This window comes from Penicillium angulare (genome assembly GCF_028827245.1).
Source record: "Penicillium angulare strain IBT 27051 chromosome Unknown utg000002l_segment0_segment0, whole genome shotgun sequence".
NCBI classification, from domain to species: domain Eukaryota; kingdom Fungi; phylum Ascomycota; class Eurotiomycetes; order Eurotiales; family Aspergillaceae; genus Penicillium; species Penicillium angulare.
Genome location: NW_026623161.1, coordinates 511818 through 536337, shown reverse-complemented (window position 1 = coordinate 536337; position 24520 = coordinate 511818). Strand labels below are relative to the sequence as shown.

The window sequence follows — 24520 nt, the reverse complement described above, 5'->3', positions numbered from 1 at the left end:
AAGCACTCGAGAAGAGGCGGGAAACCCATTATAATATCGACAGGTTATATCACAGGTGGCAAGGGAGATAGAAAGGGGTATCGCAAAAAGAATATAAGTCGGGACGTGCGGAATCAGGTTAGGAGCAACTTGGACCACTCATTAAAAGTGTTCATCAAACTAGTGGTCGGTTAGCAATGAATATAGCCATGCAGTTGGAACGAGACGGAAAACATACAGTGCGCTGCTCCTGGTGTGAGGGATGAGGGTAGTTTATGGTTATTTTGGGGTGAAGGTCGACGATCGAATCGAGGGTCCACGTCTTCATAGTAGGCGGTGCCTTGTGTTGTTGTCGCATGCACCGGTGATGGGGGCAGGCGAGGCGACAAAGTACGACGAGCATCATCCGCGCCCCAGCCAGCACGAGCAGGAACGTAGGATCTGTATGAACGTTTAGTAAAAGAAGACTTGGATTGCGTCAGATGAAACTTACTCGGCGCGACTATACAAACTTGTTGGGCTTTCAAGAGGAATGTTGTGACCGTCCACAGATAAAGCATGTGGTTGAGAATCACTGCTCATCATGGATTCATGATGATCGAGGTGGTGTCGTGATTGGGGCGTCATCTCAATCGCTTGACCGACATTATCATGAGAGACTGCCATTCCAATCGGCCCGGGGGAGGGCTCGCGCATTGGTCCCATGGCAGCTGTACCCTGGGGCTCATATGTGTCATCGGCTGCGTGCATAGGTCGGCCGTACGCATCAAAGCCACCACCAGGTCCAGTCTCATACCGGTAGCCACCTCGTGGAGCGCCCCGAGGTGGCGGCATTCCACCACGACCCCGTGGAGCCATTGGGCCCATATAGCCACCGCGACCACGAGGAGCTCCATTATAAGGCCCACCACGTCCATACGCACCTCGAGGAGGATAACCACCTCGGCCGCGGGAGGGGAAGCCAGGTGGAGTGCCTTGTCGACCAATGCTTCCATCAGAATATTGAGCACGCAGGCGGGGATCAGAGGGATTCCGCATCATTTGACCGGCTCCGTATGGACCTGACGGGGGCAAGCCCTGTTCATCTTGAGTGCGGTACGGAGTTCCACGACGACTGGGGGGAGCAGGGCCTTCATTCAGCGGGGTATGGGTATTAAGCGGCATGCGGTCATCATCACTGTCCCGAGTATTGGTGCGGAACGTCGCAAAGGTCTGTTCATCGGATGTGGATCCAGCTACCACGGGTTCCTTCGTTTCTGTGACCGGCTCAGGTTCATTTGCGATAGCAGCTGTAGCGGCAGTCTGGCGATTATAGTAATTCTCCCCACTCATTTCGGCATTCTCAGCGATACGGCGCTTTCTAGCCTTGCGGCTTACGAGGGTCCGGCGCATCGCACATGTTACAACTCCGCACGAGACCAAGATAATAGTGGCCGCGAGTACGATCCATCCAGCCCATTTTAGGTGAGGTACAAAGAGTAGAATATCCACCAAGAAGGCAAGAAGGGTAACCAAAAGTGTCGGCAACAGCAAAATAAGCAGAGCTAGGAGGAAGCGTGGAGAATGGGAGGGTGCGTGGAAGTGGGCCGCCGCGGCCAGGCAGAGACAAACGAGGTTCAAGAAGGCAGCGATTGGGTGCACGATCAAAATAGCGGAGAGCGATTTACGAGCATTGGAGGGAAGATCGAAGTCGTCGCCATCGCCGGCTAAAAACAGGAACAAAAAGCTTAGCCAGCCATCCGAGCAGGCAGAAACCAAAGAAAAAAGATAGAAATAACTGCGGGTATAACTTACTACTTGTGTATCCGACGTGGATTCCAGTACACTTGTCTCCATCGCAATAGCCAAAGACACCATAATCAACCTTTTTATAGGTCGCCAGGGGGATTCCCTTCACGATCGGAGTAGAAATACAGGTGATCAACAATAGCGCAAATGTGATGAAGAGCAAAATGGTGAGGGGTGTTGCGGGTTTGAGTAACATCGTGAGGGGAGAGGGCGATCGTTGGCGCCCTTATGTCGTGTCTCCCTCTCTCTCTATTTCTTTAGTTGGAACAAAAACGAATGGAATTCAGACTTGCAGATAGCGCGCAGAGTCCGATGAGGGCGAGATTGCGATTCAAGCTAGCATTGGCAGGGTCATTGCAGGGCTGCTAAGAAGAGGGGTTCGGGAATGAAGAAGGATAAAGATCGGAGATAGTGAGTCCTTTGTCTTTTTACTTGACTCTCGTCCACAAGAGTCTGAAAAAGAAAAGGGTAAGGCAATGAACGTAAGAAAAAGAAGGTGAGAGGGAAGAAAGTCAAAAAAGGAACGAAAGAGATAAGAGGCGCGCGCAAATGCGGAGGCGAAAGAGTCGAGGAAGAATGGAAACCGTGGTCAGGGAGTTTGACACCTCAGGCAGCAATTGTGATCTGATTCACGGGAAAGAGCAAAGAGACTCGCTCCTTCCTCTCGTGGATCATCTACAGTCTACATACAAACTTGAACGCCAGTTTCGACTTCATTTATTTCATTGTATTCTACTTCTGGCCCCTTTTCTTGGCCATGATTTCTTTGTTCCCATTCCAGAACCCATCCGGGTGAGGCTGACCACGGTGCACAGATCCCCCCGTCTCTCTCCCTTATTCGCTCTTCCGGGTCGGGGTTGCTTCGGGATAGATCCCATGGACCGACTATGCCAAGCCTTGTGGACTCGCCAATTGTCCCGTTGATGGTGTATGCACTGTGCTCCCCACGAGTCACACCACTAAACACATTCTTAGCGTGCCCAGTCCTGTACAAGGGCTCCACAATTCCTGACTAGGCGGAGAAATAGACGAGTCTTATTCTCAAAGAACAAGAGAATAAAGTCCTTTGGCGGGTCATGGCTAATAAAGTGGAAATGAGAATTCTCGCATACAAGTCCCGCATATACTACAAAGCATGCGAATGTGCGAAGCTTAAATGTTCTTTGTCCCCCGAAATTGGCAATTTCCGCGTTCTAGCCCATCGGGGTCCCGACCCAAGGAAGCTCTAACGATTGATTTGTATGAAACGAGATCTGCGACAGTTAGAATCTAGACGGTCTACACGGACCATCGGCCCATCCTGGAGGTTTCTGATAGTTTTAACGGGGCCATATGTCATAAATACCCCATGTGCTCCACTTTTGACATCGTTTTAAGTCTCCTGTGAATCTAGTCCTTGCACACAACTTTGATATGAAGATAGCTAACAAGGGCGAGACTCAATCATTCTAAACTTATACACGATCCATATGCATAGAGCATTTGACCAACAATAACCAGCCGTCCGACTGACACAGCCTAGATGGCGCCGTTCCTAACAATCATCCAAAGGAAGCGAAACAAAGATTGCCATGGACGAACAGATAAATTTGGCCGACTATTATGCTGGTAATGCTCCCCCTGCATACGTTCCTTTATTATTTTTGAGCTGTCTATGAGAAAGGACGCAATCTCTTCCTCTTCAAAATCATCGTTGCTAGTACACATGTTTACAGCAAGCCATACCATCATCCACACTCTTTGCGCAACAGTACTTGAGCCTGCTTTGAAGTGGGACATTGCCCCAATTGCGATAAGATAGCTTAAGCTTATAATCCAGTGCAGTGTATATGTCTGGTCTTTCAGCAAATTTGACTCTTTTAAATCGTGAATGGGATCAATACTAACAGTCTTCTAATATACGAATCAAGTTTGAAAGACATAATGCCTAAAACAGGCGTTAGAAACGATCCACAAAGTCTGCAAACTCGGAGTCCATAAGGATATCTGAATAAAAGACCCAGGCTTCTTAATCACTGAATCTGAGGGGCGGCAGCGGTAATCCATATAACGACTATGGAGACGATCGACCTATCCATGTCTACGCAATGACTCAGGTGGTTTTCTGGCATCTCTACCTAGCGTATGAGGGAAATAAAATAAAGACCGCAGCTTCTTCCCAGGTTCAGGTTGCCATGCTCTATATCGAACCACCATACATAAAGCACCTGCTCGCTGGGCTTGTTGCAGATGATCTTTCCATAATACAGCGTGTCGAAAAATAGTGCGAAGCCCCCTATTAACCCCTGTATTTGGAAGAAAGAGAGCCGCGACTATGTTGACGATGCCGGCAAGCGTCGAGTCGCCTGGCAAAGTGATTAAAGTGGTGGCGTGAGCGCCATAGTTGCCCAGAAAGAAAGAAAGGATGTCGGTCCATCCTGTAGGGGTACAGATTAGTTCTGCATCTTTTTGATAAGTGATTCCTTCCGGGAGAGCAACGGTGGTGTTCCTTTTTAAGAGCAAGGCGGCTTGGCTGGTGAAAGCGAGGAAGAATATAATGGCAACCACTGTTGTCAGTCCTCAAGCACCCATATTATGGAGGTCTCGCGGCTGCAAGATGTCAAAAATAATTGGTGATCATGGGCGGTGATAATTAAAGCCCCGCTTGGGCGCGGCTCATGGGGGCCAAGAAGCGTCTACTTACATGAGAGTAAACGCCATGCGAAGTTTAGTGTTGAAACAATATTCTACTGATCTCAATACAGTACATTAGTCTTAACCAAATATCACAGGCTCGATTTAGATATTATATTCAAACATTTCAATGCCTTGGTCGTATCCATACTCCGTACTTTCTTAGACTAAAGCACAGACAAACAAAGCGTCCCGAAGCTAATTAGACAATCTTGGAAGCTAGATGGAAAAACGGGTGCCAAATGCAGGGCTAGCTTGTTTATTTAGCCAATAAGAAAAGTCTCAACGTAGAAACGCTCCAAAAAAGCCCCATCCTGCACGCCGCAGTCCGACGGGGGAAAACCAGCCGCTTTTTGAATGGCAAATCTGCTACGGAGAAGCCCCGACCCGATCTGAGATGTGTCAAGTGGTTCGGATTACATAGAGATATGCGCAAGCTGTTTGAACCAATCGGCTATTTGAGCTTCTTTTGAATTATATCTGCTAGTCATCCCCTGACCTTCCAGAGTGGCTATTACACGATAAGTGCGTACCTGTGGGGGAAAGTAAGCTTGGAATTAAGCTTATGACAATTCTCATGCCTAGCCAAATCGGCATTTTCTCGGCAATTACTATACCACAGAGATATAGTTTGTTTATCATCTTTTTTACGTTATTCAACTAGGAATGCAAACAGATAGAGTCGAAGAATACTACATAGTAGGTTACACAGACAACCCAAATGCCATTGTCGCATTGTCTGGGGACGGGAGGAAAGTGTGTAAATTTAGAACATGAGGTCGCTTCTTAGTTGCTTCCCTTGTCTTTGGATAACCTTGGTAAAGATACTAATAGTTTTGTTAATTAATGACTTCAAAGGGTTCTCTATTTCACATACCATTAGACCATTTAAACGCTACGAGAATCGAAGGAAGTAAAAATGGTAGCTCTAAACATCCATGTCATACAACATGAGCGTAACCCAACAAACACTTCCTCATGACAGAACAGATGCAACTTAAAAGAGAAATGTCTTCTATTTCATCTTGATTAGATCCATATCTTTGTTTGATTTAACAAGCAAGATCAAGTGAAACGCCTTGGCATAGACTTAGTCATATTATCCTGCAAATCAAATTAATCATTTTATGCATCATGCGCTGCCTTTGGAAATTATGGCCTTGGCTACGACGAAAAAAGACCTGCGATGAAGGGGATTCCTCTCTACTCTCGGAAAGGGCAACTCTGGTTCAAACGTGGGGAATGACACCCCGGAATGATAACCCAAGCTGTGGATCTGAATCGCATGTTCAAGAACACTATGTTAAATTTGGAGTCGGAGGAGCTGGGAATGTTCGCAAGTCAGAATTCCGCTTCGTGTCTTGCTTCCTTGTGATTATATCGCTGACCTTAACAGGGTCTCGTCGCATAATGGTCGAAGTATTCAGTTGATTGCGCGATGATCATGATCTCTGGGTCGAGATATGCCTTGATAAGATCATGATGCCCAGGTGGGATTTGGTTAAGGTATACACATACTAGTATTTTCATACAGAGAAAAACTTGAACTCTCCATCAAATCGCATAACCCTGGCATCAGGACTCAATTCTTTTATTTCAAATGCATAGTAGGAGAGATGGCTTTTTACAGCAGTCTTCCCGGGATTCTACATAATTCGAAAATCTCGCAGACTTTCCTACGCAGTCATGTACAAATTTGTCTACACTGGCATCTTTATATCTATTTTTCTCAATGTTATCAACTTCTCAGTTGCCCTCGTATTCCACTCGAAAAACGTTTAGTAGGTTGTGCTCAGCTTTGGTAAGAATATTACCACAAAAGATTTGATAATGGTCATGCTCATGCTCATTGAGCCACGCAAGATGAACATTGGCTCATTTTCCTAGGCGTTCATTGCCAACGATTTGGTTTCAATCGAATGAGGAGGATACATTGCCTTGTACAATTTCAACCTTATTTCCTTGAAGTATACTATAAATAATTGTAAATTAGCTTCTGTGAAATAGTATGCAATCCAGGTGTAGATTTTGAAGAACAAACTCTCATGTTGCCCTCAGCTTCTTCATAACTAATCCATTGCTGCCCATATGCAGTGTATCAGTCTATTTTAGCCGACTCGCACATTCCTGTTAGGTTTTTTGTTCATTCCAATGGCTTTTTTCGATGCCGTCGGCGACGGGTTCCCTTGATCTCTGTATATTTGCCACAATCATTGTATCTAGTATCGATGGGATGAGCTTGAACTTGAAGTCCTTTGGAAATTCGTCGCCACCAAGTGGATATTTAATTACATTAAGATGACATTAGATCTGCCCTTGGTAAATATATTGAGCAACTCACAATTTTGCAAGTCAGGGATATGATGGAATTGTGTACATATTGCCAATTTCCTACTGTAATACAGGGATGGCTAAAAATAGTCTGGGATTTTTACATTAAGCCTGCCATCGCCATCAAACATGACTTGATACCCAAGACAAAGCGCGAAACCACCAGCACAAATTGTAGCGACAAAGTGAATTGTTTATTCTTGTCAACCTCAAGTTTTCACCTTATGATCAGGTTCCACTGGCTAATTATATAGGTGGTAGCCTCGTGTTTTCAAATCCCAGGCGGGTGGTCGGGATGGCGGCCCAGCCACGCTGTGTGGCAGCAAGGGGAAAGGGAACACTACACTTTGCCCAAACAACTAGTGAGTCAAAGGTTAAATTGTCGAGTCAAGTTCAGTCAATCGTGGAGGAAATCCCTACGTCTGGGCATAATCTAGGATGGTAATTATTTGGGTTGGGCGTTGAAGATGGGGCTCTCGGATATTACACTTGATGATTTGTTAGTGGGTCAACATTGAAGTTCTTCTGCGTAGGCTGTCCCGACCGCAAAAAATCGAAAATCAAGGCCCTAAGATGTGGTTCATCTTTTCTATGCATAAATATTCAAATTTAATGCTAGATATTCTGGAAGAGGAGTGTAGGCTAGTATTAATTATTGCTGAAAGTCTATGTTGTAGATCACCTAGGTGTGTCAAGCCAAGCTTCACTACATCTATGGATTGGGAGGAGTCGGGCCGCGAATCTATGGGTTGACAGGACAAGACGTCAGGCTGATCACCTTGCCTCGGATTTTGATTCGATATTAAATTTTATGATTTATCATTTTTACCGTATTTTGACAACCTCCCATGTCTCAATCATCCCTATTGGTTTGTTTCGTACCGGTTTACGACGTGGTGGCTGGGGGAGGCTGGGAGATGCCCACCGCAAGAGCAACAGCCAAACAAAAGCCCACTGAGTTGCACCTCGAGCTTTTTCTAGATCCTCATTGACTACTGGAGCTCCATTGTGTGGAATGCTTCTCGATTAAAAATTTTCGCCTGTGGAATCAATCATTCACATTCCACGACCGACATGTCGAATTCTCCCGGTCCACGAAACTTTAGTCTACGAAACGTCAACTGTATGTACAAGATGCCCGTCAAGTCGTGTTTAAAATATGAGAGCTTAAGAAACTCGGATTATGAAGCTCGAGATTCCGAAGCTCATATTTCATGCTCTTTTGCTGACGCATCTCCAGCTAACAAACCCCAAGTGCATCAAACAGAATCCGCGCGATCTATCGCTGCATCAGACGACTATTACTCTTTCTCAGAACCACGAACATCTTCAAGTCCGGAGAGCCGTATCACTGCAATGCGGTTTGCGACTCCTGATTCTCATCCGTCTTCTCAGGCGTCTTCGCCGACGGTACCACGTCAACAGCAACCGACTGCTCAAGATCTAGGATCTCCTCGGCCACCAACCACTAGTACAGTTCGGTTTGGTGAAGATAGAATTGCTCGAATCAGTCCTAAGTCAGATGAGACTGTTCGCCGTGTACCAAGTGACTATGCTGGCCCGGCTCCTACTCCTGGGTTGGACGACACACCTTATGTCCAATTCGCACTTAACCAACTTACTCGGGAGGAGGAAGCCAACGGCCCAAGTCGACAGGATTCAGTATCTACCACTAGAGATGAATACCCTGCTGATCGCTTAGTGTGGGACGAAGGACTTGGATACTTCACTCGCACTCGAACCCCGATTCGATATACTGAAACACCTCAACGACCCAAGTACAAGTCGCCCTCCCCACAAGCTCTACCGCAAAGGCCGAATTCAATTGATCCCGAATCATTTGTTGCCGTTGATCCACCAGAGAAAAGTTTAATGTACCCTGCTCTTGACTATTTACCTTTGGTACTTCGACCATGGGCTCTTTTACTCGCCATCTTCAGCTGTCTTCTCATGATCGCTGGGATAGTTTTCTGCAATGTCTGGTCTCATGGACATCAAGGGCTCTGGGGCTATGAAGGTAAAGGCGGCACCCGGTATTTCGTACTCCAGTTTCTTCCTCAGATTCTAGCTGCGCCTATCATCTTCTGGATGTTTGTGATCCAGGCAGCTGTTTATCGCACAGCGCCGTTTGCTATTATGGCGTCTGAAAGCAAACGAGGAAATGTTTTGCAAGGATTACCTATTCTTCCTCGAAACTTTCTCCTCCCTGACTTTTCGCATTTTCAACATGGCGAAGTCCTTTTCGGATTCTCTTTGTTTACTATTTGGCTTTCGAACTTCTTCGCCATCCCTCTTCTTAGCTGCCTTTTCCAAGCTAAATACTACATTATCGATGGTCAGGGTGTATGGAGATGGGCCTCGGTGCAATCTGTTGGATGGACATTAGTTGGATCTTATGGACTTCTAGTTCTTGGCCTCGTGCTTGTACTGCTCAGATTTGTACGAGGATGGACTGGCTTGATGTGGGATCCAGTTTGTCTGGCAGACCTTGTCTCCATCGTTCAAAGATCCAACATTCTCCACGACTATGAACACTCAGAGACAGTCCCTAAAGTTAAAGACACACTTGACTCTCGCGTCCTCCGCCTAGGATACTGGAAGTTGTCAATGAAACCCGAGATATTCTACGGTATCGGAGAAGTTGATGCGCCAATTCGTACTCCGTCGCTTCATCAGACCGAGAAGAGTCGGGACAAGCAGCCCCAAGGACTGACAAAGGTTCGCTTCGATCTCGAACACCACGGTGCATTCGCCAACGACCCATTCGACCACCATCTGTACTCGCCCTTCACTCGATACCGCTGGATTCCATGGTTTCTTCGCAGCCCCGCCGTAATCAGCTGGACCATTATTGTCTTCGCTCTATTCATTGCATTCGTCACCGTCAGCTTCGTCAACAATGCCATTATCGGCGGATTCCCTCCAAAACTTCCAACTCTCCCATCCACAACCGCCTTCTCCTCCTCAAACTTCCTATACAGCTTCATCCCCGCCTTAATCGGAAACGTCCTCTTCCTCGCTTGGCAACCACTCGACCTCTACTTCCGTGCCCTCCAGCCATTCGTCGAACTCTCTGCACCTAGCGGTGCCTCCGCCGACAAAAGCATTCTCCTATCCTACCCTTCCTCTCTTCCATTCCAAGTAACAATGCAGGCCATCATCAATGGCCACTACAAAGTCGCCTGGCTATCATTCATGAGCCTCATCTCAGTCTCCATCCCCATTCTCGCTGGAGGCATCTTCATCGCCCTCTGGTATCCATCAGACAACGCTGTCCGCATCTCAGCCCTAGTGCCAGCTTACTACGCTCTTATCGCCTTCTGCGCTTTATACGCCGTCTCAACTCTAGCTATCTGGCCAGGTCGCCGTCGTCATTTACCCCATGACATAAGCACATTATCCGATCTTATGACATTTTTATACCAGTCTCCACTTCTTGCTGATAAGCTTCTCCGTGAGCCGCGCAGTAAGACTGACCTTGTTACTCGTCTTATTGTTGCACCACCCTCTGAGCGCTTGTTGCCCATGTACGGCTTTGGAATATACGTTGGCCGTGATGGTAAAGAGCATCTCGGTATTGATCGATTTACTCGACCTGGTCGAACAGATATGCTTATTACGACGGGGTCGATGAAATAAACATTTCGGTTACATTGTTTCGCCTTTACTATTTATGCTGTTATGATTTGCATCTCTTTTGAGCGAATATTTCGATAATATTTTTTGTTCTGTTTTTTTGTTCTGTTCTGTCCCGGTCTTTGGTTTTGGTTTCTTTTTTCATGGTCGCGTACAAGCGATCTGAAGTTTTCGTTTACTGCGCCTGATATAGCATTTATGGCGCTCTTGCATGGTGTACACTTTTTTTCGAATATATCGGGTTCTTAGCGCTAGCATGGAGGATAGATTAATGATATACAAAGCATAATATTCGGACTTCTTCATTCTATCGCTCTGGCTTTCTTTACCTTCATCGGGGTATTAAGTTTGAATACTATAAACATGAATGGGTGTTCGTTGAAATAGATGGCTCTATTGGAATTATATCATTTCTGGAAGTAAATGACCAACACCCTGTTCATCTGTTCCTCCAACCACTTAACCTGCCTCGATGGCAACCCCAAATCAGATGGCTGAAGATTCCGCAAACAAGGAAAAATCTGCCAAGCCCCCATCAAGGGAGCAGATTGCTTGTGAGTCGATGTGACTGGTCGCGTTTCAGCGAACGGATACTGAACAAGGGTCGACTTCATCTGCACAGATTCCATCTGACTACCCAGAAAAAACGGTACAGAGGCACAGATCTCATCGGCAAGCTTTTGAATTGTTGATTGAACCGCAGCTACTCTGTTTCCATTTTGAGCTTCTGGTGGCAGGAGGCGAAGACATTTTAGCATGATGCTCTGTACTAGTATGCGGCAGTCACGGTAGGTGTTCCATGTTGAAGCTATCCACATGTCCGCGTAGCAGTCGCATAGATTATTATAGAGTCCGGCGTCACGGACGGACTGGGGGATTATGCTTGCTGCGACGGGGTTCCAATTTGATGGAACCCAGTATTTCCATGATACGAGGCTGGTGTCGATTTGTGTTGCTTTGTTGAGGACGGATAGGACCTCGGATTCGGTTGGTCGCTCTGATCTCATCTGTTCCCATAATTGGCGTAGTGTCACTATTTCCGACGCAGCTAACGAGAGGAAAATACGGGGAGAAGGGGCGCTTTTGGTTTGTGCTAGTGGCCAGACTTCTGGGGTTGGGACCATTGGCATCTCGAGACCACGGGTAGTTTTGATCTACGGAAGTAGGTCAGACGATATCAAGGTAAATACTCAAGGGAACGTACAATTTGAGTTTGAACAGCTTGATGAAGTGTCGATGATGAAGGACCTTCTATTGCCTTAGTCTTCCGGCTGTTGATAAGTGCAATGGCACCTCTCAAGTGGGCCTTCATGGGTGCTTCCCAGTCTTTCATTGCAACGAATTCCTTGATATCGAGTCAGCTAGTTTATCCAATATTCGGGTATAATGATAGTGATATTCACCTCATAAGTGGACATCATCATAATGGACATTAGAATGTCATTATATTCGTTATCATCATTGGACAGCAATGCTACTCTGATCTTCGGCAAAGCCTCCATAAAATATCGTTGCGAGGCTTTGAGCAACTGCTCCTGTCCTGTCCAAGCTGCTAATGTGAAGAAAGCAACAGCTAATGTGCTCGTATGAAGATGGGAGCCGGGCCTAGCATTTGAAAACAGCTCAGGCAAAATTTCCATGAACCCATTGCGTATATGAGGATCTTTGGGTAGGTATAGGTAGGAATTGAAGAATAGCGGGACAACAGTATCTTCCATGGGCTGATAAATTTCTGCAGGTGGTGGATTATATAGAGGCATGGAATTTGCAGATATTATTGATATATCAGGCGAAGGTGGCCTTGTAGATGTAGATGCATCTTCGGAACATGAGTCAGTCCCATCTGAGTTTAATTCTGCTTTGCTGATGGCCCTAGATTGTGTCTTTGAGGCCTCTGCTTTTTTCATAAAAGCTGCCGTATGATCTCTCAAAACCAAATCAAACGGATGCGAGTAACCTGGACATTCGCGACCTGTCCTGGTGCATGCATTGCAGTGTGGACGAGTTTCATCACACTAGAAAATCAGCTTAGTCTGTTGTCTTGGATGATCAGCTTCAAGGTCTTTTACCTTGATGCGCCGTTTTCGGCAATTTTTGCATCCTGTACTTGGTTTTCCCTGATAAACCATTCTTCATTAAAATACCCAGTTCTCGGCTTCAATCGGGGCTCTTCTTTGGGGTTGGCGTAATGCGGCATTGAGGGAGTTCTGCACCTCCAACTTCAATCCATGTCAACGAGAATGAAGTTTTTGCCTTGAATAACCAAAGTCTGGCTATAACATGAGATATACACGACTTTCTTGATTATCCAATCGATCATTCGTTGATTGACAGAATGAAGTTCCCAAGAGTCCAAGACCCATACAACCCGGGCTGGTCACCTGATCGATCTGCATTGACTCCGCCTCCGCAGATTCAACCGCCGCTCGTCAGTGTTCGCGAACACGCCGATCTTCACTCACTCTTGCCCTACGGAATCACATATTCAAATTGAGTCTCTATAAGAAAACAGATCGAACCTGCATATATTCGAAACGGAATTCTGCATTCAGAGGTCCCGTCACCTCCACCAGCAACGATGGTCTCATTCTTCGGCTGGGGCTCTAGCTCTAACTCCGACTCGAACACTCCCAAGACTCAAGAAACACCCTCAAATTCTCCAATTTCACAAACGCCAGAATCAAAATCAACATCATTGATATCCGAATCAAGACCATTACCTCCTCCCTCACCCCGCAATAACACAAATCTCAAACTCCTAGTCGGCGGTGTCGCTTTCTTCTCCCTCTCCGTTTGGATCACACGTCGCGCCAGCATTAAGAAACAGATCGCCTGCATTCCTCCCTTCTACACAAGCTCATTATTTCATCAACCGAAAGTCAATGGGGCCGGCGAGGCTTTTGAGGCCCTCAACCTTGCTACCATTAACGTTCTCTCGTTCGGCATGATGACCGGCGGTGCGGTTATGTATGGACTTGATATCAATGGGCTGGATGACGCGAGGCGGTTTATGAGGGTTGCGATGGATGGAGGTATTGATGATGCTGGGAAATCGGATGAGCAGCTCGAGGCTGATGTGACAGAGTGGGTGACTAGCGTCCTTGGGGATCGGTTCCAGAAGCAAGTGGAGAAGGAGCGCGCGAAGAAGCAGCTGGAGAAGCCTGTTGAAGCTGGAACGCAATAAAGGAATAAAGGTCTGGCTGATGAGTTGGATATGGGCGGTAGCTCAGTCCGACAACGGCGACTTGATATGGATATTTGGATATAGGATACACTCTGCTCTTTTCTTTGTACGATACCACACCACTCTTGTATATTCTTCTTTCTATTGTTGATATTTGCATGGTCGCATAGCGTTGCCATTTACAATATCATTATCTGATGAGAGTTTCATGAAAATGCATCTTGTGCCCTGATCTACTGGGGAGATCAGTAATAAAGAAGGAAAAAGCCTCATATGCGGCATGTTGGTATAGTACAATGTGGTCTTCTCCTGCCTGAGACCATATCGAGCCATCACGTCACCCATTACCGGTTCATCTGATCGTAACGTTGGCGAGCAGTATCTTTTGTTTTTTGGAGGAACTCGTCGTATCGACCACGAGTATTCCGTCCGGCCTCTTCCACCGCATCGCCTATCTTGCTTCCTTGTGCGCCTAGCCCAACACCTTGTGCATAAATCTCCGTAGCAATTGGAGCTGTAACTCCAGTGCCTTGGGCACCCAACCCGGTACCCTCTGACCAGCCCATTTTGCTGAGAAGAGAGGCACCCTTGGAATTTGTCTGCACTGGAGGCTCGTCCTCTTGCTTTGGTGCAGTTGGTTTAGGTCGCGCCCCGGCCTTGCCTCGACCAAATGCTTGGCGACGTTCTCTTGCGCGATCCCGATACTCTGCAGATGGTGGAACGATTCCGTGTTTGATTAACTTTGCCATTCCACGAGTTCTGCATTCTTCTTTCTGTAAATTTCCCCGGTGGAGGTCACTAAGTCGTTCATGTCGGTTGACATTAGCTGTACTTTTGAACTGGCGCATGCATAAATAACAACAGTTTCGATTGAGATCAGCATATGACTGGGCAGGCGGCGCGTCTGCATCAGGGAGATTGCCCTGCTCCAATCCAGCATCTGGAAGATTTCCATCGCCTTCAGAGATACCGTGAAGTTCGGCGTGGCGGTTACTCCAAAACTGCAAATGTGATGGCATAGCCATCTTCTTCGCCTTTTCGTTGGCTGTGGCGTCGGCCTTTCGCTTCTTGGCCTTATCGTTATCCTTAACTGCCTTGCTATGCGCATCTGGTTGACCTGCAATAGGCTTTTCGCTCTTGGGTTGACTGGATCGAGTTTCTTCTTCGCTAGAGACCACAAGTTCAGTGACATACGCATCGTCGTCCCAGTACATAAGCTTTAAGGAAGCATTGTTGAGTGGGCTGAAGGTGAAATGACTCGAAGCGGCCGACGGATCCAGAACCGGCACAAATACGCCCGCGTGGATGTAGCTGACCATCACCTGCCGGGAGGAGATTGTGAATTTGTCGAAAGAATACAGACGTTTCATTGCATCTTGGGCATCCTGTGGGTAGTGATATTAGAAAAGAAACCCTCACTATTACTGACAGGAAGGAGTAGGCCAACGTACCATGGCACTAGCAAATTCAGCAAAGCCATAACGCCAGCTCTCGTTTGTTCTTCGATCACGAACAAGCAGCACACGTCTGATAGAGCCGTCGCGAGCTCCGAGATTGGCATCTCCGGTTGTTGATGCCACTTTCCCTTTTTTCTGATTGGTCGAGCCAGTCTCGTTACCACCGATTGGTCGATATAGCTTTGCAACGCCTTTGACAAGAAGCTCCTCGGTCACTGATGATTCAAGTCCTCTAAAGAGCAGGAATTGAGATGGCTGGTTTTCAGGAGCGGCATCATTGTCGCCGTTGTTCACGACCTTTGCTGCGGGAGCTCCAGGAGCACTGGGAGGGGGAAGTTCTGGATTTCATCAGCATTGCACAGCATTGCACAGCAAAAACTATCTCATCCCATACTAACCAGGTCGAGGTGCATTGCATCGAAAACATTTTCCACGAGTTGAAAAGTTGACTACCGCACACTAAGATAAATCATGTCAGTCCAGTATCTATAAGTTCCGAGGGAATTGAGTGTACCATTCTGCAAGTCCAGTCACCCTCGGCTTTTACGCGAGCTCGGTCCTCTCTTTCTTTGCTATATGCGATGCGAACTTTTGTGCTCCGTTCACCGGTCGGGCCATATAGATGAATGAAAGGGTGATTCTGTTCCAAAAATTCTTTTGAATCCTCCACTGTCTTGAATCGAAGAAACCCAAGCTGTCGGGACACCTCTGCGAATATCATATTCATAAGCATGTAAAACGGAATCAAGGCCCCAGTTCTATAACCCACTTGTTTGTCTATCCCGAATGACCCGAATATCGTCGAGATCACTAAGATGGTATGCATCATGGAGTTCCTGTCCAATCTATAGTGACCGCCCGTCGGTCAGTGTCATGAATCTCTAACCGTGCTTTACGGCGTTTCCGGAGTAGGCCTCGCTTACATCATCTTCTGTCATATCCACTGGAAATCCTTCTAACATGATCTCGCGACTCTCTTGGCCATAGTGAGAGCGACCTTTGCGACTCGGGCTGCGGCTGCGGCTATAGCCAGGCGAGCGGTAGCCTTCTCTGTCACGATCCTGATATGACTGTCTGCCTCGGCGTGAAGGTGGCGATCTTGATGATCGGCGTCTATAATCATCTTGATCTCGGTTTCTGTAGCGAGACCTTGGGTCCGGATCCCTGGGGTAGTCGTGTCTGCGATCTGTAGGGTTTCTTAAAGGCGAACGGGAGTGGTCTTTGAGCCAGTACCAAAATAGATGAACAATCAGTCACGGTTCAGAATCAATCAATACTTCTTTGGCTTGCTTGTCTCAAGTAAGATTTCCATGTGGGGAGGAGCGTATACCGCCAGGCGAGCGCGAACGTGAGCGATCGTCATACAAGCCGTCGTCATACATGCGGCCATAATCTTGAGGAGGATATGCCCGGCGCGACGAGCCGGAATAATTCCTGTTATCGTCTTGATAAGGATGAGCCATAATAGATAAGCATGGGGAAAGTTGACAATTGAGAATGCTCTGAAAGAGTCGTCAAGATGAATGGAAGCTTCACCTGGCTGATACGCGATAGCAGCTGGCAGAATGCGACACCGCCTTCTCGAGTCCTCCAAGGCATTATTAGACCCACCAACAACTTATATGTACATGTTTTACTTAGGTGCAATCCTGTTATGAGATATTGGATTTTTTAGTCTTCTATGTGATGATATCTGATAATTGAATCAAGTATGAAAATTCTGTTTCTTTGCCTTTTCCCCCGTGGTAACTAGGTTAGATCTACTACATAGGACACCTGCTAAAACATATCTACATTATTGACCACCTGGGCGCTTTCAAAATGTTGGACCTCTAGCAAGACGAACCATGATTGGAACAGACTCGGACCGACTACCAACCTATCATGTACATTTATAGAACACAGAACCCGAAATTTGATGGAAACTTACTCCATGTTGAGGTCAAAGCTCCACCTGTTTCATCATCGTCATCAACACATCTCAGCGGGGTGGGGGGTGATCCACTCATTCCGGGGCCTTGCACTTATGATTTGAAGACGGCAACAGCATTGAAAGGACAGATCTGTTCTGTAGCGAGTGAAGTATGGAACAGGAGAACAATCCACCCAGACCCAGACGAACGGTGTGTATCAACCGCTGAGAGTCCGATGATTCTCCGCAATGCCCCGCGGTGGGATGAGCTGCGTGGGTACATGCGTCCAGTCCGACAATGCACAGCAAATACCATAAAGTGAAGATCCCCGGCTCCAATTCCATGAGTTGTTTCAACCATACCTTGCCGATTGATCGTCTTGTTATTCTTCACATTAAATATGGCAACCCCCGCAAAGCCCAATAACCATCGCGCTTGGTGGAAGGAGTGCTCTGTTTACCAGGTCTGGCCTGCTTCTTATAAAGATTCCAATGATGACGGCATTGGTGATATTCCAGGCATTATTTCTCAACTAGACTACATCAAGAATATTGGCGTTGATATTGTCTGGCTGTGTCCATCGTACAAGTCCCCTCGGATTGACGAAGGCTATGATATCGCCGACTATTACGCAATTGGCGAGCAGTTCGGCACGGTCGCAGATGTTGAGAATCTTATAAAAGGATGTCATGATCGGGGCATGAAGCTTCTTATGGACTTGGTCGTCAACCACACTAGCGATCAACACGAATGGTTCCAGAAATCACGAAGCTCCAAGGATAGCGAGTACCGGAACTGGTACGTGTGGAAGCCTGCTCGTTATGATGAGCAAGGAAACCGCCATCCTCCCAACAACTGGGTCTCGCATTTTCAAGGTACGCGTTTTCCCTGCAGAGCTCTATATAGAACAATACTGACCTTGAGTTTATTCCAGGGAGCGCCTGGCAATACGATGAGCTCACCGACGAGTACTACCTTCACCTCTACGCCACTGAACAACCTGACCTGAACTGGGAACACCCACCCGTCATCGATGCTGTGCATGATATTATCAGATTTTGGTTGAACAAGGGCTGTGACGGATTCCGAATGGACGTGATCAACTTCATCAGCAAAGATCAGCGCTTCCTCGATGCGCCCATCAAGGACCCCCGCACACCTTGGCAATGGGCCGACAAGTGGTACGCAAATGGACCACGGCTACACGAGCACCTGCAGGGAATTGGCAAAATTTTGAAGGAGTACGACGCTTTCAGTGTGGGCGAAATGCCTTTTGTCACAGATGAAGCTGAAGTTCTCAAGGCCGTTCAGTTTGACCGTAACGAGATCAACATGATTTTCAACTTTGAGCATGTGGATATCGATCATGGCACATATGATAAGTTCGAGCCCGGAAGCTGGAAACTCACAGATCTGAAGAATTTCTTCCAGCGTTGGCAGACTTTCATGTATGCTAACGATGGCTGGAATGCTCTGTACTGGGAGAACCACGATCAACCGCGTTGCGTTGATCGATACACCCATGCCAGTGAAGAGCATAGGGTGATCGCGTCTAAGATGTTAGCTACTGCTTTAGCGTTGCAGTCTGGAACGCCTTTTGTGTACCAGGGGCAAGAGATAGGCATGGGCAACGTTCCCACTTCCTGGGGCATCGAAGAATACAAGGACATTGACTGCCTCAATCACTGGCACAGGTAAGCCTATCCATATGCCATATCTCCATCTCAGTACTAACCATCTAGCAGAATCTTGGAAGAGAGACCCGAAGATACCGAAGCTCATGCAAGCGCGCTTGTCGAGTATCAGAAGAAATCGCGCGACAACGGCCGTACCCCAGTTCAATGGTCCTCTGCTCCCAACGGAGGATTCACTGGTCCCAATGTCAAGCCTTGGATGTCTGTCAACCCAGACTACGTTACAGTCAACGCGGAAGCCCAGGTAAACGACCCTAACTCGATATACCACTACTGGGCCTCTGTGCTTGGACTGCGCAAGAAATTCCTCGACGTCTTCGTATATGGAGATTGGGTACTCATCGATCAACCAAATCAAGAGATCTTTGCATTCACCCGACAATACGAGGATGATAAAGCCTTGGTTGTTTGTAATTGGACCGAGAACAATGTTAACTGGGATGCGGAGAAGAATGGGTTCGGTGTGGTCAAGGCTGTACTCCTTGATAACTATGATACCAGTACAGCTGTTCAGCATTTCACTGGTGGACAATGGTCACTGCGACCCTACCAAGCTGTTGTTTTCCTCGTATGAACGCAGAAATCTTACGTCTGAGGAACTCGGCCAGATAATCAATACCAGATTCAAAGATTTAATCTCAAAGTTCGAATCACATCTCTCATTACAAACTTCATTCTCAGCCACATATTCGTATCGGACTCGGATTTATACTATTATAAAAAAAAATGGGACTTAACTTGAACGAAGTAGTACTAGATGAAAGGTATCTTATATTCTATATCCGCAATCTGCGATTTCCTGTCAAGCCAATAATATACTTCCCGCCCTGCCCTGAGAGCAGTATTTCCGCTCTAGGTAGGTGGTTTGCGCGATAAAACTTACCTCTCTTTTTCTATACCCTTGGTTAGACCTAAGCTATGTAGCCGCAAAAGCTCTTCAGCTACATCTCTGGCTACACCTTTGTTTAGAAGTATAGGCAACTATGGACGGACCAACTGGTATTGTGTGTGGCGCGGCTTCCGAAATTTTGTTATTGTACAATTTCCTCGAACCCATATCTAGGCCTCCCATATTTCCATAGCTAATATGATATCTTAACGTGGCGTCATCATTCTGGGGTGCAAAGCTTGAACACCTTCGATTCACCCTGTTCCTCAACATCGCGTTTAATCATATGAAACGAGGAATCTCTGTGCTCGAAGCTGACATTTCCAACCCAAGAGATAGAATTGAGATTTTGAACCATCCACGCTAATTTTCGTGTCCATATGGAGTGATTGCCACTTTCGTGCACGGAAGTTTTCAGTGACTTCAAGTTGGGACATTCACTATCCCTTCCAAAGCTCAGAGGCGTTTTTCAAAACTAGCTCTCCATTTCTTAGGAAGAGACTCTAGATAACCACCGGATCCATGAGATGCCACATGGATATGCTTAAGCAAGTGTCTGTTTACATGCAGATGCCGGTGATGGCATCCCATATCCGAGTAACAGAGTCTCCGCCGGGTGCGATGTATTTGCCATAAGAGGAGAATGCAACTGAGTAAACAAAGGTGCTATGACTCAATGTTTGAAGGCAGACAGCACTATTTGTATCCCAGATCTTCACAATGTTGTCAGATGATCCTGATGCAAAATTTCTACCATCGGGTGAGAGAGTAACTGACTGTCGCCATGCATGTGTAGCCTATTCAAGTGATTGCTATGACTTATGTTCCAGATTCTGATGGTGCCATCGTATGCACCAGATACGATACGCCCGCTCGCAGCTGAAAAGTCGACCGATGTGACCCAAGAAATATGGCCATCCAATATATAGGTACAGGAACCAATATCTACACCCCAAATCATAATTTTATGACTATGTGAGGACGAGATGATCCATTGACCATCAGACGAGAACACAAGCGAACTGATCGGAGATGTTTGCCCAGAGAGCATTTGAAGGCAGACGCCACTGTTTACATCCCAGATTTTGATAGTACAATTAAGTGAACTTGAACCCGATGCTAACATGTCGGCAGTGTAGTCTGGTGGGGGTGGCACAGATAGTATGTCCAAAGCCGACATATTTCAGTCTTCACCTATAGATAAATGTTTTATGTTATGAATGATAATATTTTCCTTGGTGAGTCTTAGATAACATGGTCGGTTGATTGGAAAAAGGAAATGGGGAGGTTGGGATTGTTATGAGCCATGCGTAGAAGCGATCAAAATAAGGCAACACGGTGTATTCGTACGAAAATACTAAGCTGAGAAAAACAAGAAAAAAAGGACAAAAAAGACGAAGAACAAGAAAACATGCGAGGCAAGGCATCCAAGACGTACTCGGAGGCCTCAGGCCCGTATCTCCAAATCCATACATGCGAGACATCTCCATGTCCGTAACAGGAATACCCCCCAGATAACTATGTATGTACTCAAGCTCCAAGACAATACATACATGTAGCACCCCATGTCTTGACAACATCCAGATGTCGAATATGAGCTCTTACTTCTAGCCAAAAGAAGCCTAGGTGTGGTATATGGCCCAGGTAACATCAGAACCGCCTTCGCAATACATCTTGCCCTCGGCCCCAACTAAACCATTCCAGGAAAATCGGCTGATAGACTCATTGATCACGTCGATGATGTCCTGGTTGCCGACATAGAATATACCGATAGTAAAATCACCCGTAACCCCCAAGGCACAGGTACCATATTGAACAAGCTGATTCTGTGCCCCATTGGACTCAACTGACCAAGTACCACCATTGGCAATATTCGTAGCGATCTGCTGACAGTCGCTTATCTTTGGGGAGCCACCTGAGGACTGGTTGATGAAGGTAGAGTCCCCACAGTCATTGACCGATGATGCTCCCCTCTCCGAAAGGACGACGATGGGGTTTGGAGATCGGTCGGTCAAGGTATGCCCAACAGGGGCAGCTTGGACAAGAGCGATGCCAGCGGCAAGGATAGCAGCGATTGAAACATGCATTGTGGAGGCTTAGAGGCTTTCGAGTAGCTTGGAATTTAGGAAGAAGAAGAAGACTTGGATTGATAGAATGGAGATCAAACGAGGGATTTGTGGTCCTATTTCTACTTTTCACTCAAGGGAATTCAGTGTCAGTGATATTCTGACCTGTCCTAGGACGTCATGAGATATAGGCTTCGCAAACACTTGAGCTAGGCTTAAGATGAAACCTCGACTATTGGCCCCCTTTATACTAGCTTCATTGGGCTTGTAAGTGAATTTGAATGCGGCTAACCATGTAGCTGAATTGTTTCATACCAAACTGAATGCTACTCAGCAACCGAGTACGTCAGAAGTTGGGGTAGCGGTCTTGTTGGTATTTACTAACTCTAGGTCGTCTTTGTAGAAGGCCCTGTTCTGCACATGCGCAGTATTCGTTTATTTTGAGCGTGTTGAGTGCTGAGCTCTTTTTGATAGTACCTGTATGCGATTTCACATATCCAACTTTGGAAGCCCCTGGTGGTGGATTGCTTATTCTAAAAAAAAAACCCCATATTTTTTGCCGATCCTGCCGATTCTAGGTTAGTTAGCAGTGCACTCGGATTCTTCACTATGTCAAGCTCGCGCTTGGCGCTTGGCGGCCATCGGGGCCAAATATCCCACAATCCAATAAATAATATACTTCATACATAGTTCTTAACCTACTGTGAGTCGGTAATCCCTTCTTAGAATTTGCCGATGCCAAGAGAATTGCCTTCACATAGCTTGGCGGCCCCTGCCCCTGATCCTGCAGAGGGCCACTAAGCTAGCCAATAAAGGATATTAAATAAGTAAAGGAGGAGAATATGCAAATGTAGGAAATATATGCAGTGGCCCCATCTCCTCCCGAAGCCACAGGATAAGTGGCTTGAAGTTATTAATATACTAGATCAGGAGATCTATAGGTACTTCATCGAAGGTACTAGCAGTGTGCTTCGCCCCCGGCCTTCTTGTATCCATATCCCACCTCAACTCTGTCAAGCCATCGTGTTCACACTCTTTTATAAGACAGCCCTCTGCCTCGGGCTTTTAACCTGACACTAAATCAAACAAAACTATGGATCATGGTTTTTAATGCAGACACGTTCGATGCAATCAATAGTGTTTAATTTTGCAAGCATCCACTCGAGGCCATCTTTTTCCAAACACAACTCAGTACCGCGATGAGAACATCTAACATGAAATTCCAGGGTCTTCAGTTCCTTCAATTGCCATCTTTCAAATATCCTGATCATTTGTTTGATATTTGCTGTGAATTGACGACTCCGTATAAGGGGGCGAACTTGATCGTCGATACTAGTAGCCTTAAATGGGGCCACTCTAAAGTAGATGCACTGGAGATAGTTGGCGTTTTCTTGTCCTATTTGCTTGAAAAAAAGATCTTGATCATATGGTAGCATCGTTCATCGAATTTCAAAGTGCTTTCGGCTGTAGAGAATGTATCTCGCTTCATTGGAAATTGTTTTGCATGTTCGGAGGATGTTGACTGACAGGTTGACCCTTTCTTGTTTGTCAATAGCCCGGTTTACTTTTATCTCTTTGTGCGAGATGAGAAGGTAGGAGTAAATCTCAAATCGAATTTTCTGGGGCAGAGAAAGAAGAAACGCATATTGAAAGATAGCTCTGTCGCGATGTTGAGAGATGATCTTCAGGTTTGATTGAGAGAGTTGCCATGAACAGAAGGTCAGGTTTCAAATCAATGGCACTGCAATTTAAATAGAAGGATCATTGAGTGAAGAGGCGCAAAAACTTGGGACTGTACCTCGTGATCCTCAGATATACAATAAATGAGGATTTGGATTGTCTTCACTACCAAGTCGACTACGATGGTCTTGCGCAAATCACATTCCCAAGCCAGCCCTGGAGAATACCATGCTTTGACCTCTACCAAGTATTTTTTTGGTTTTAGTGAGTCGTGTACTACGCGTTTATCAAACCTCACTGGTTAATTGTTACTTTCGCCCGTGGCTGTTCTATTATGAATCTCCACATAGAACCACTCTTCGGTTCTCTTCGGTACTCTCCGCCAGTATCGGACTTCATTCGCGCACCGGTTCCCCGCATCCGATAAGCCATTCCACCACAGAATACCCCACGAAGAATCTTCAAATAACGACACATACCTGCTCCATTGCGACTCGATATCTCTTCAATACACTCTGCACATACATATATGTATCCACGATGACATCAGAACAATCCTCCCTCCCAGCGCACCTTGATCCAACAACCTACCCACGCACAAGCCATGACCCAGCGCAAAACATCCACCTAACACTCACGTACTCTCCGCTCGACGCAAATAACTACTTAGCACATACATCTTCTCCAGAGGCCGGCGCTAATGTCCTCTTCGTTGGCACAACGCGTGATACATTTGAGGGCCGTGCCGTCTCCCAGCTTAGCTATACATGTTATCCGCCACTAGCTATGAAAACGCTTACGGCGATCGCCGAAGATGCGATTAAAACGCATGATCTGAAGGGAGTGAGCATTGCGCATAGAATGGGCGTTGTGCCGATTGGAGAGGCTTCTATTACTATTGCGGTTAGTGCTGGGCATCGGGGTGCGGCGTGGAGAGCGGGCGAGGAGGTGTTGGAGGCTTGTAAGGAGAAGGCGGAGATTTGGAAGAGAGAGGAGTTTGTTGATGGGGGGAAGGAGTGGAGGGCGAATACTGATCGGGATGCGGAGGGGAAATTGGTTGAGGGTGATCGGTGATCTTTTGTGTTCCGCTTCTATCTATAAAAATCATGTTTGTACATCTTTCAGGCTGGTGTTTATACATTAGGGCTCGATGGATGGATGTTGAGCGGGGTATTTAGAATTTAACAGTGATATTGTACATTTTTCCCTTTCATATACCTCCTCGCGCTG

At 46.5% G+C, this 24520-nt stretch overlaps 8 protein-coding genes across 8 annotated transcripts; 4 read left to right on the top strand and 4 right to left on the bottom strand.

The window, feature by feature from the left end:
- Positions 1–154: 154 nt before the first annotated feature.
- N7478_001660 (putative pH signal transduction protein PalI) lies at positions 155–1963 on the bottom strand (the record flags this gene model as incomplete). Its single annotated transcript, XM_056917875.1, has 4 exons — positions 155–159; positions 218–420; positions 473–1685; positions 1774–1963. The coding sequence occupies 4 exons, from the start codon at positions 1961–1963 to the stop codon at positions 155–157; spliced, it is 1611 nt and encodes a 536-aa protein (XP_056783486.1).
- Positions 1964–7845: 5882 nt separating this feature from the next.
- Positions 7846–10410, top strand: N7478_001659 (DUF3433 domain-containing protein; the record flags this gene model as incomplete). Its single annotated transcript, XM_056917874.1, has 2 exons — positions 7846–7894; positions 8012–10410. The coding sequence occupies 2 exons, from the start codon at positions 7846–7848 to the stop codon at positions 10408–10410; spliced, it is 2448 nt and encodes an 815-aa protein (XP_056783485.1).
- A 404-nt stretch (positions 10411–10814) lies between these two features.
- On the bottom strand, positions 10815–12167 carry N7478_001658 (uncharacterized protein; the record flags this gene model as incomplete). The annotated part of the gene is made up of 3 exons (XM_056917873.1): positions 10815–11561; positions 11612–11752; positions 11811–12167. 3 exons carry the CDS (start codon positions 12165–12167, stop codon positions 10815–10817), a joined length of 1245 nt encoding a protein of 414 aa, XP_056783484.1.
- An 818-nt stretch (positions 12168–12985) lies between these two features.
- On the top strand, positions 12986–13591 carry N7478_001657 (uncharacterized protein; the record flags this gene model as incomplete). The annotated part of the gene is made up of 1 exon (XM_056917872.1): positions 12986–13591. One exon carries the CDS (start codon positions 12986–12988, stop codon positions 13589–13591), a length of 606 nt encoding a protein of 201 aa, XP_056783483.1.
- Positions 13592–13935: 344 nt separating this feature from the next.
- N7478_001656 (putative G-patch domain protein) lies at positions 13936–16511 on the bottom strand (the record flags this gene model as incomplete). The annotated part of the gene is made up of 7 exons (XM_056917871.1): positions 13936–14976; positions 15043–15386; positions 15447–15507; positions 15563–15756; positions 15818–15893; positions 15972–16267; positions 16379–16511. 7 exons carry the CDS (start codon positions 16509–16511, stop codon positions 13936–13938), a joined length of 2145 nt encoding a protein of 714 aa, XP_056783482.1.
- An 850-nt stretch (positions 16512–17361) lies between these two features.
- N7478_001655 (glycoside hydrolase family 13 protein) lies at positions 17362–19229 on the top strand (the record flags this gene model as incomplete). The annotated part of the gene is made up of 3 exons (XM_056917870.1): positions 17362–17836; positions 17896–18655; positions 18707–19229. The coding sequence occupies 3 exons, from the start codon at positions 17362–17364 to the stop codon at positions 19227–19229; spliced, it is 1758 nt and encodes a 585-aa protein (XP_056783481.1).
- Positions 19230–21166: 1937 nt separating this feature from the next.
- On the bottom strand, positions 21167–21631 carry N7478_001654 (necrosis-inducing factor-domain-containing protein; the record flags this gene model as incomplete). Its single annotated transcript, XM_056917869.1, has 1 exon — positions 21167–21631. The coding sequence occupies one exon, from the start codon at positions 21629–21631 to the stop codon at positions 21167–21169; it is 465 nt and encodes a 154-aa protein (XP_056783480.1).
- Positions 21632–23830: 2199 nt separating this feature from the next.
- Positions 23831–24364, top strand: N7478_001653 (molybdopterin synthase catalytic subunit; the record flags this gene model as incomplete). The annotated part of the gene is made up of 1 exon (XM_056917868.1): positions 23831–24364. The coding sequence occupies one exon, from the start codon at positions 23831–23833 to the stop codon at positions 24362–24364; it is 534 nt and encodes a 177-aa protein (XP_056783479.1).
- Between the last annotated feature and the right edge of the window lie 156 nt (positions 24365–24520).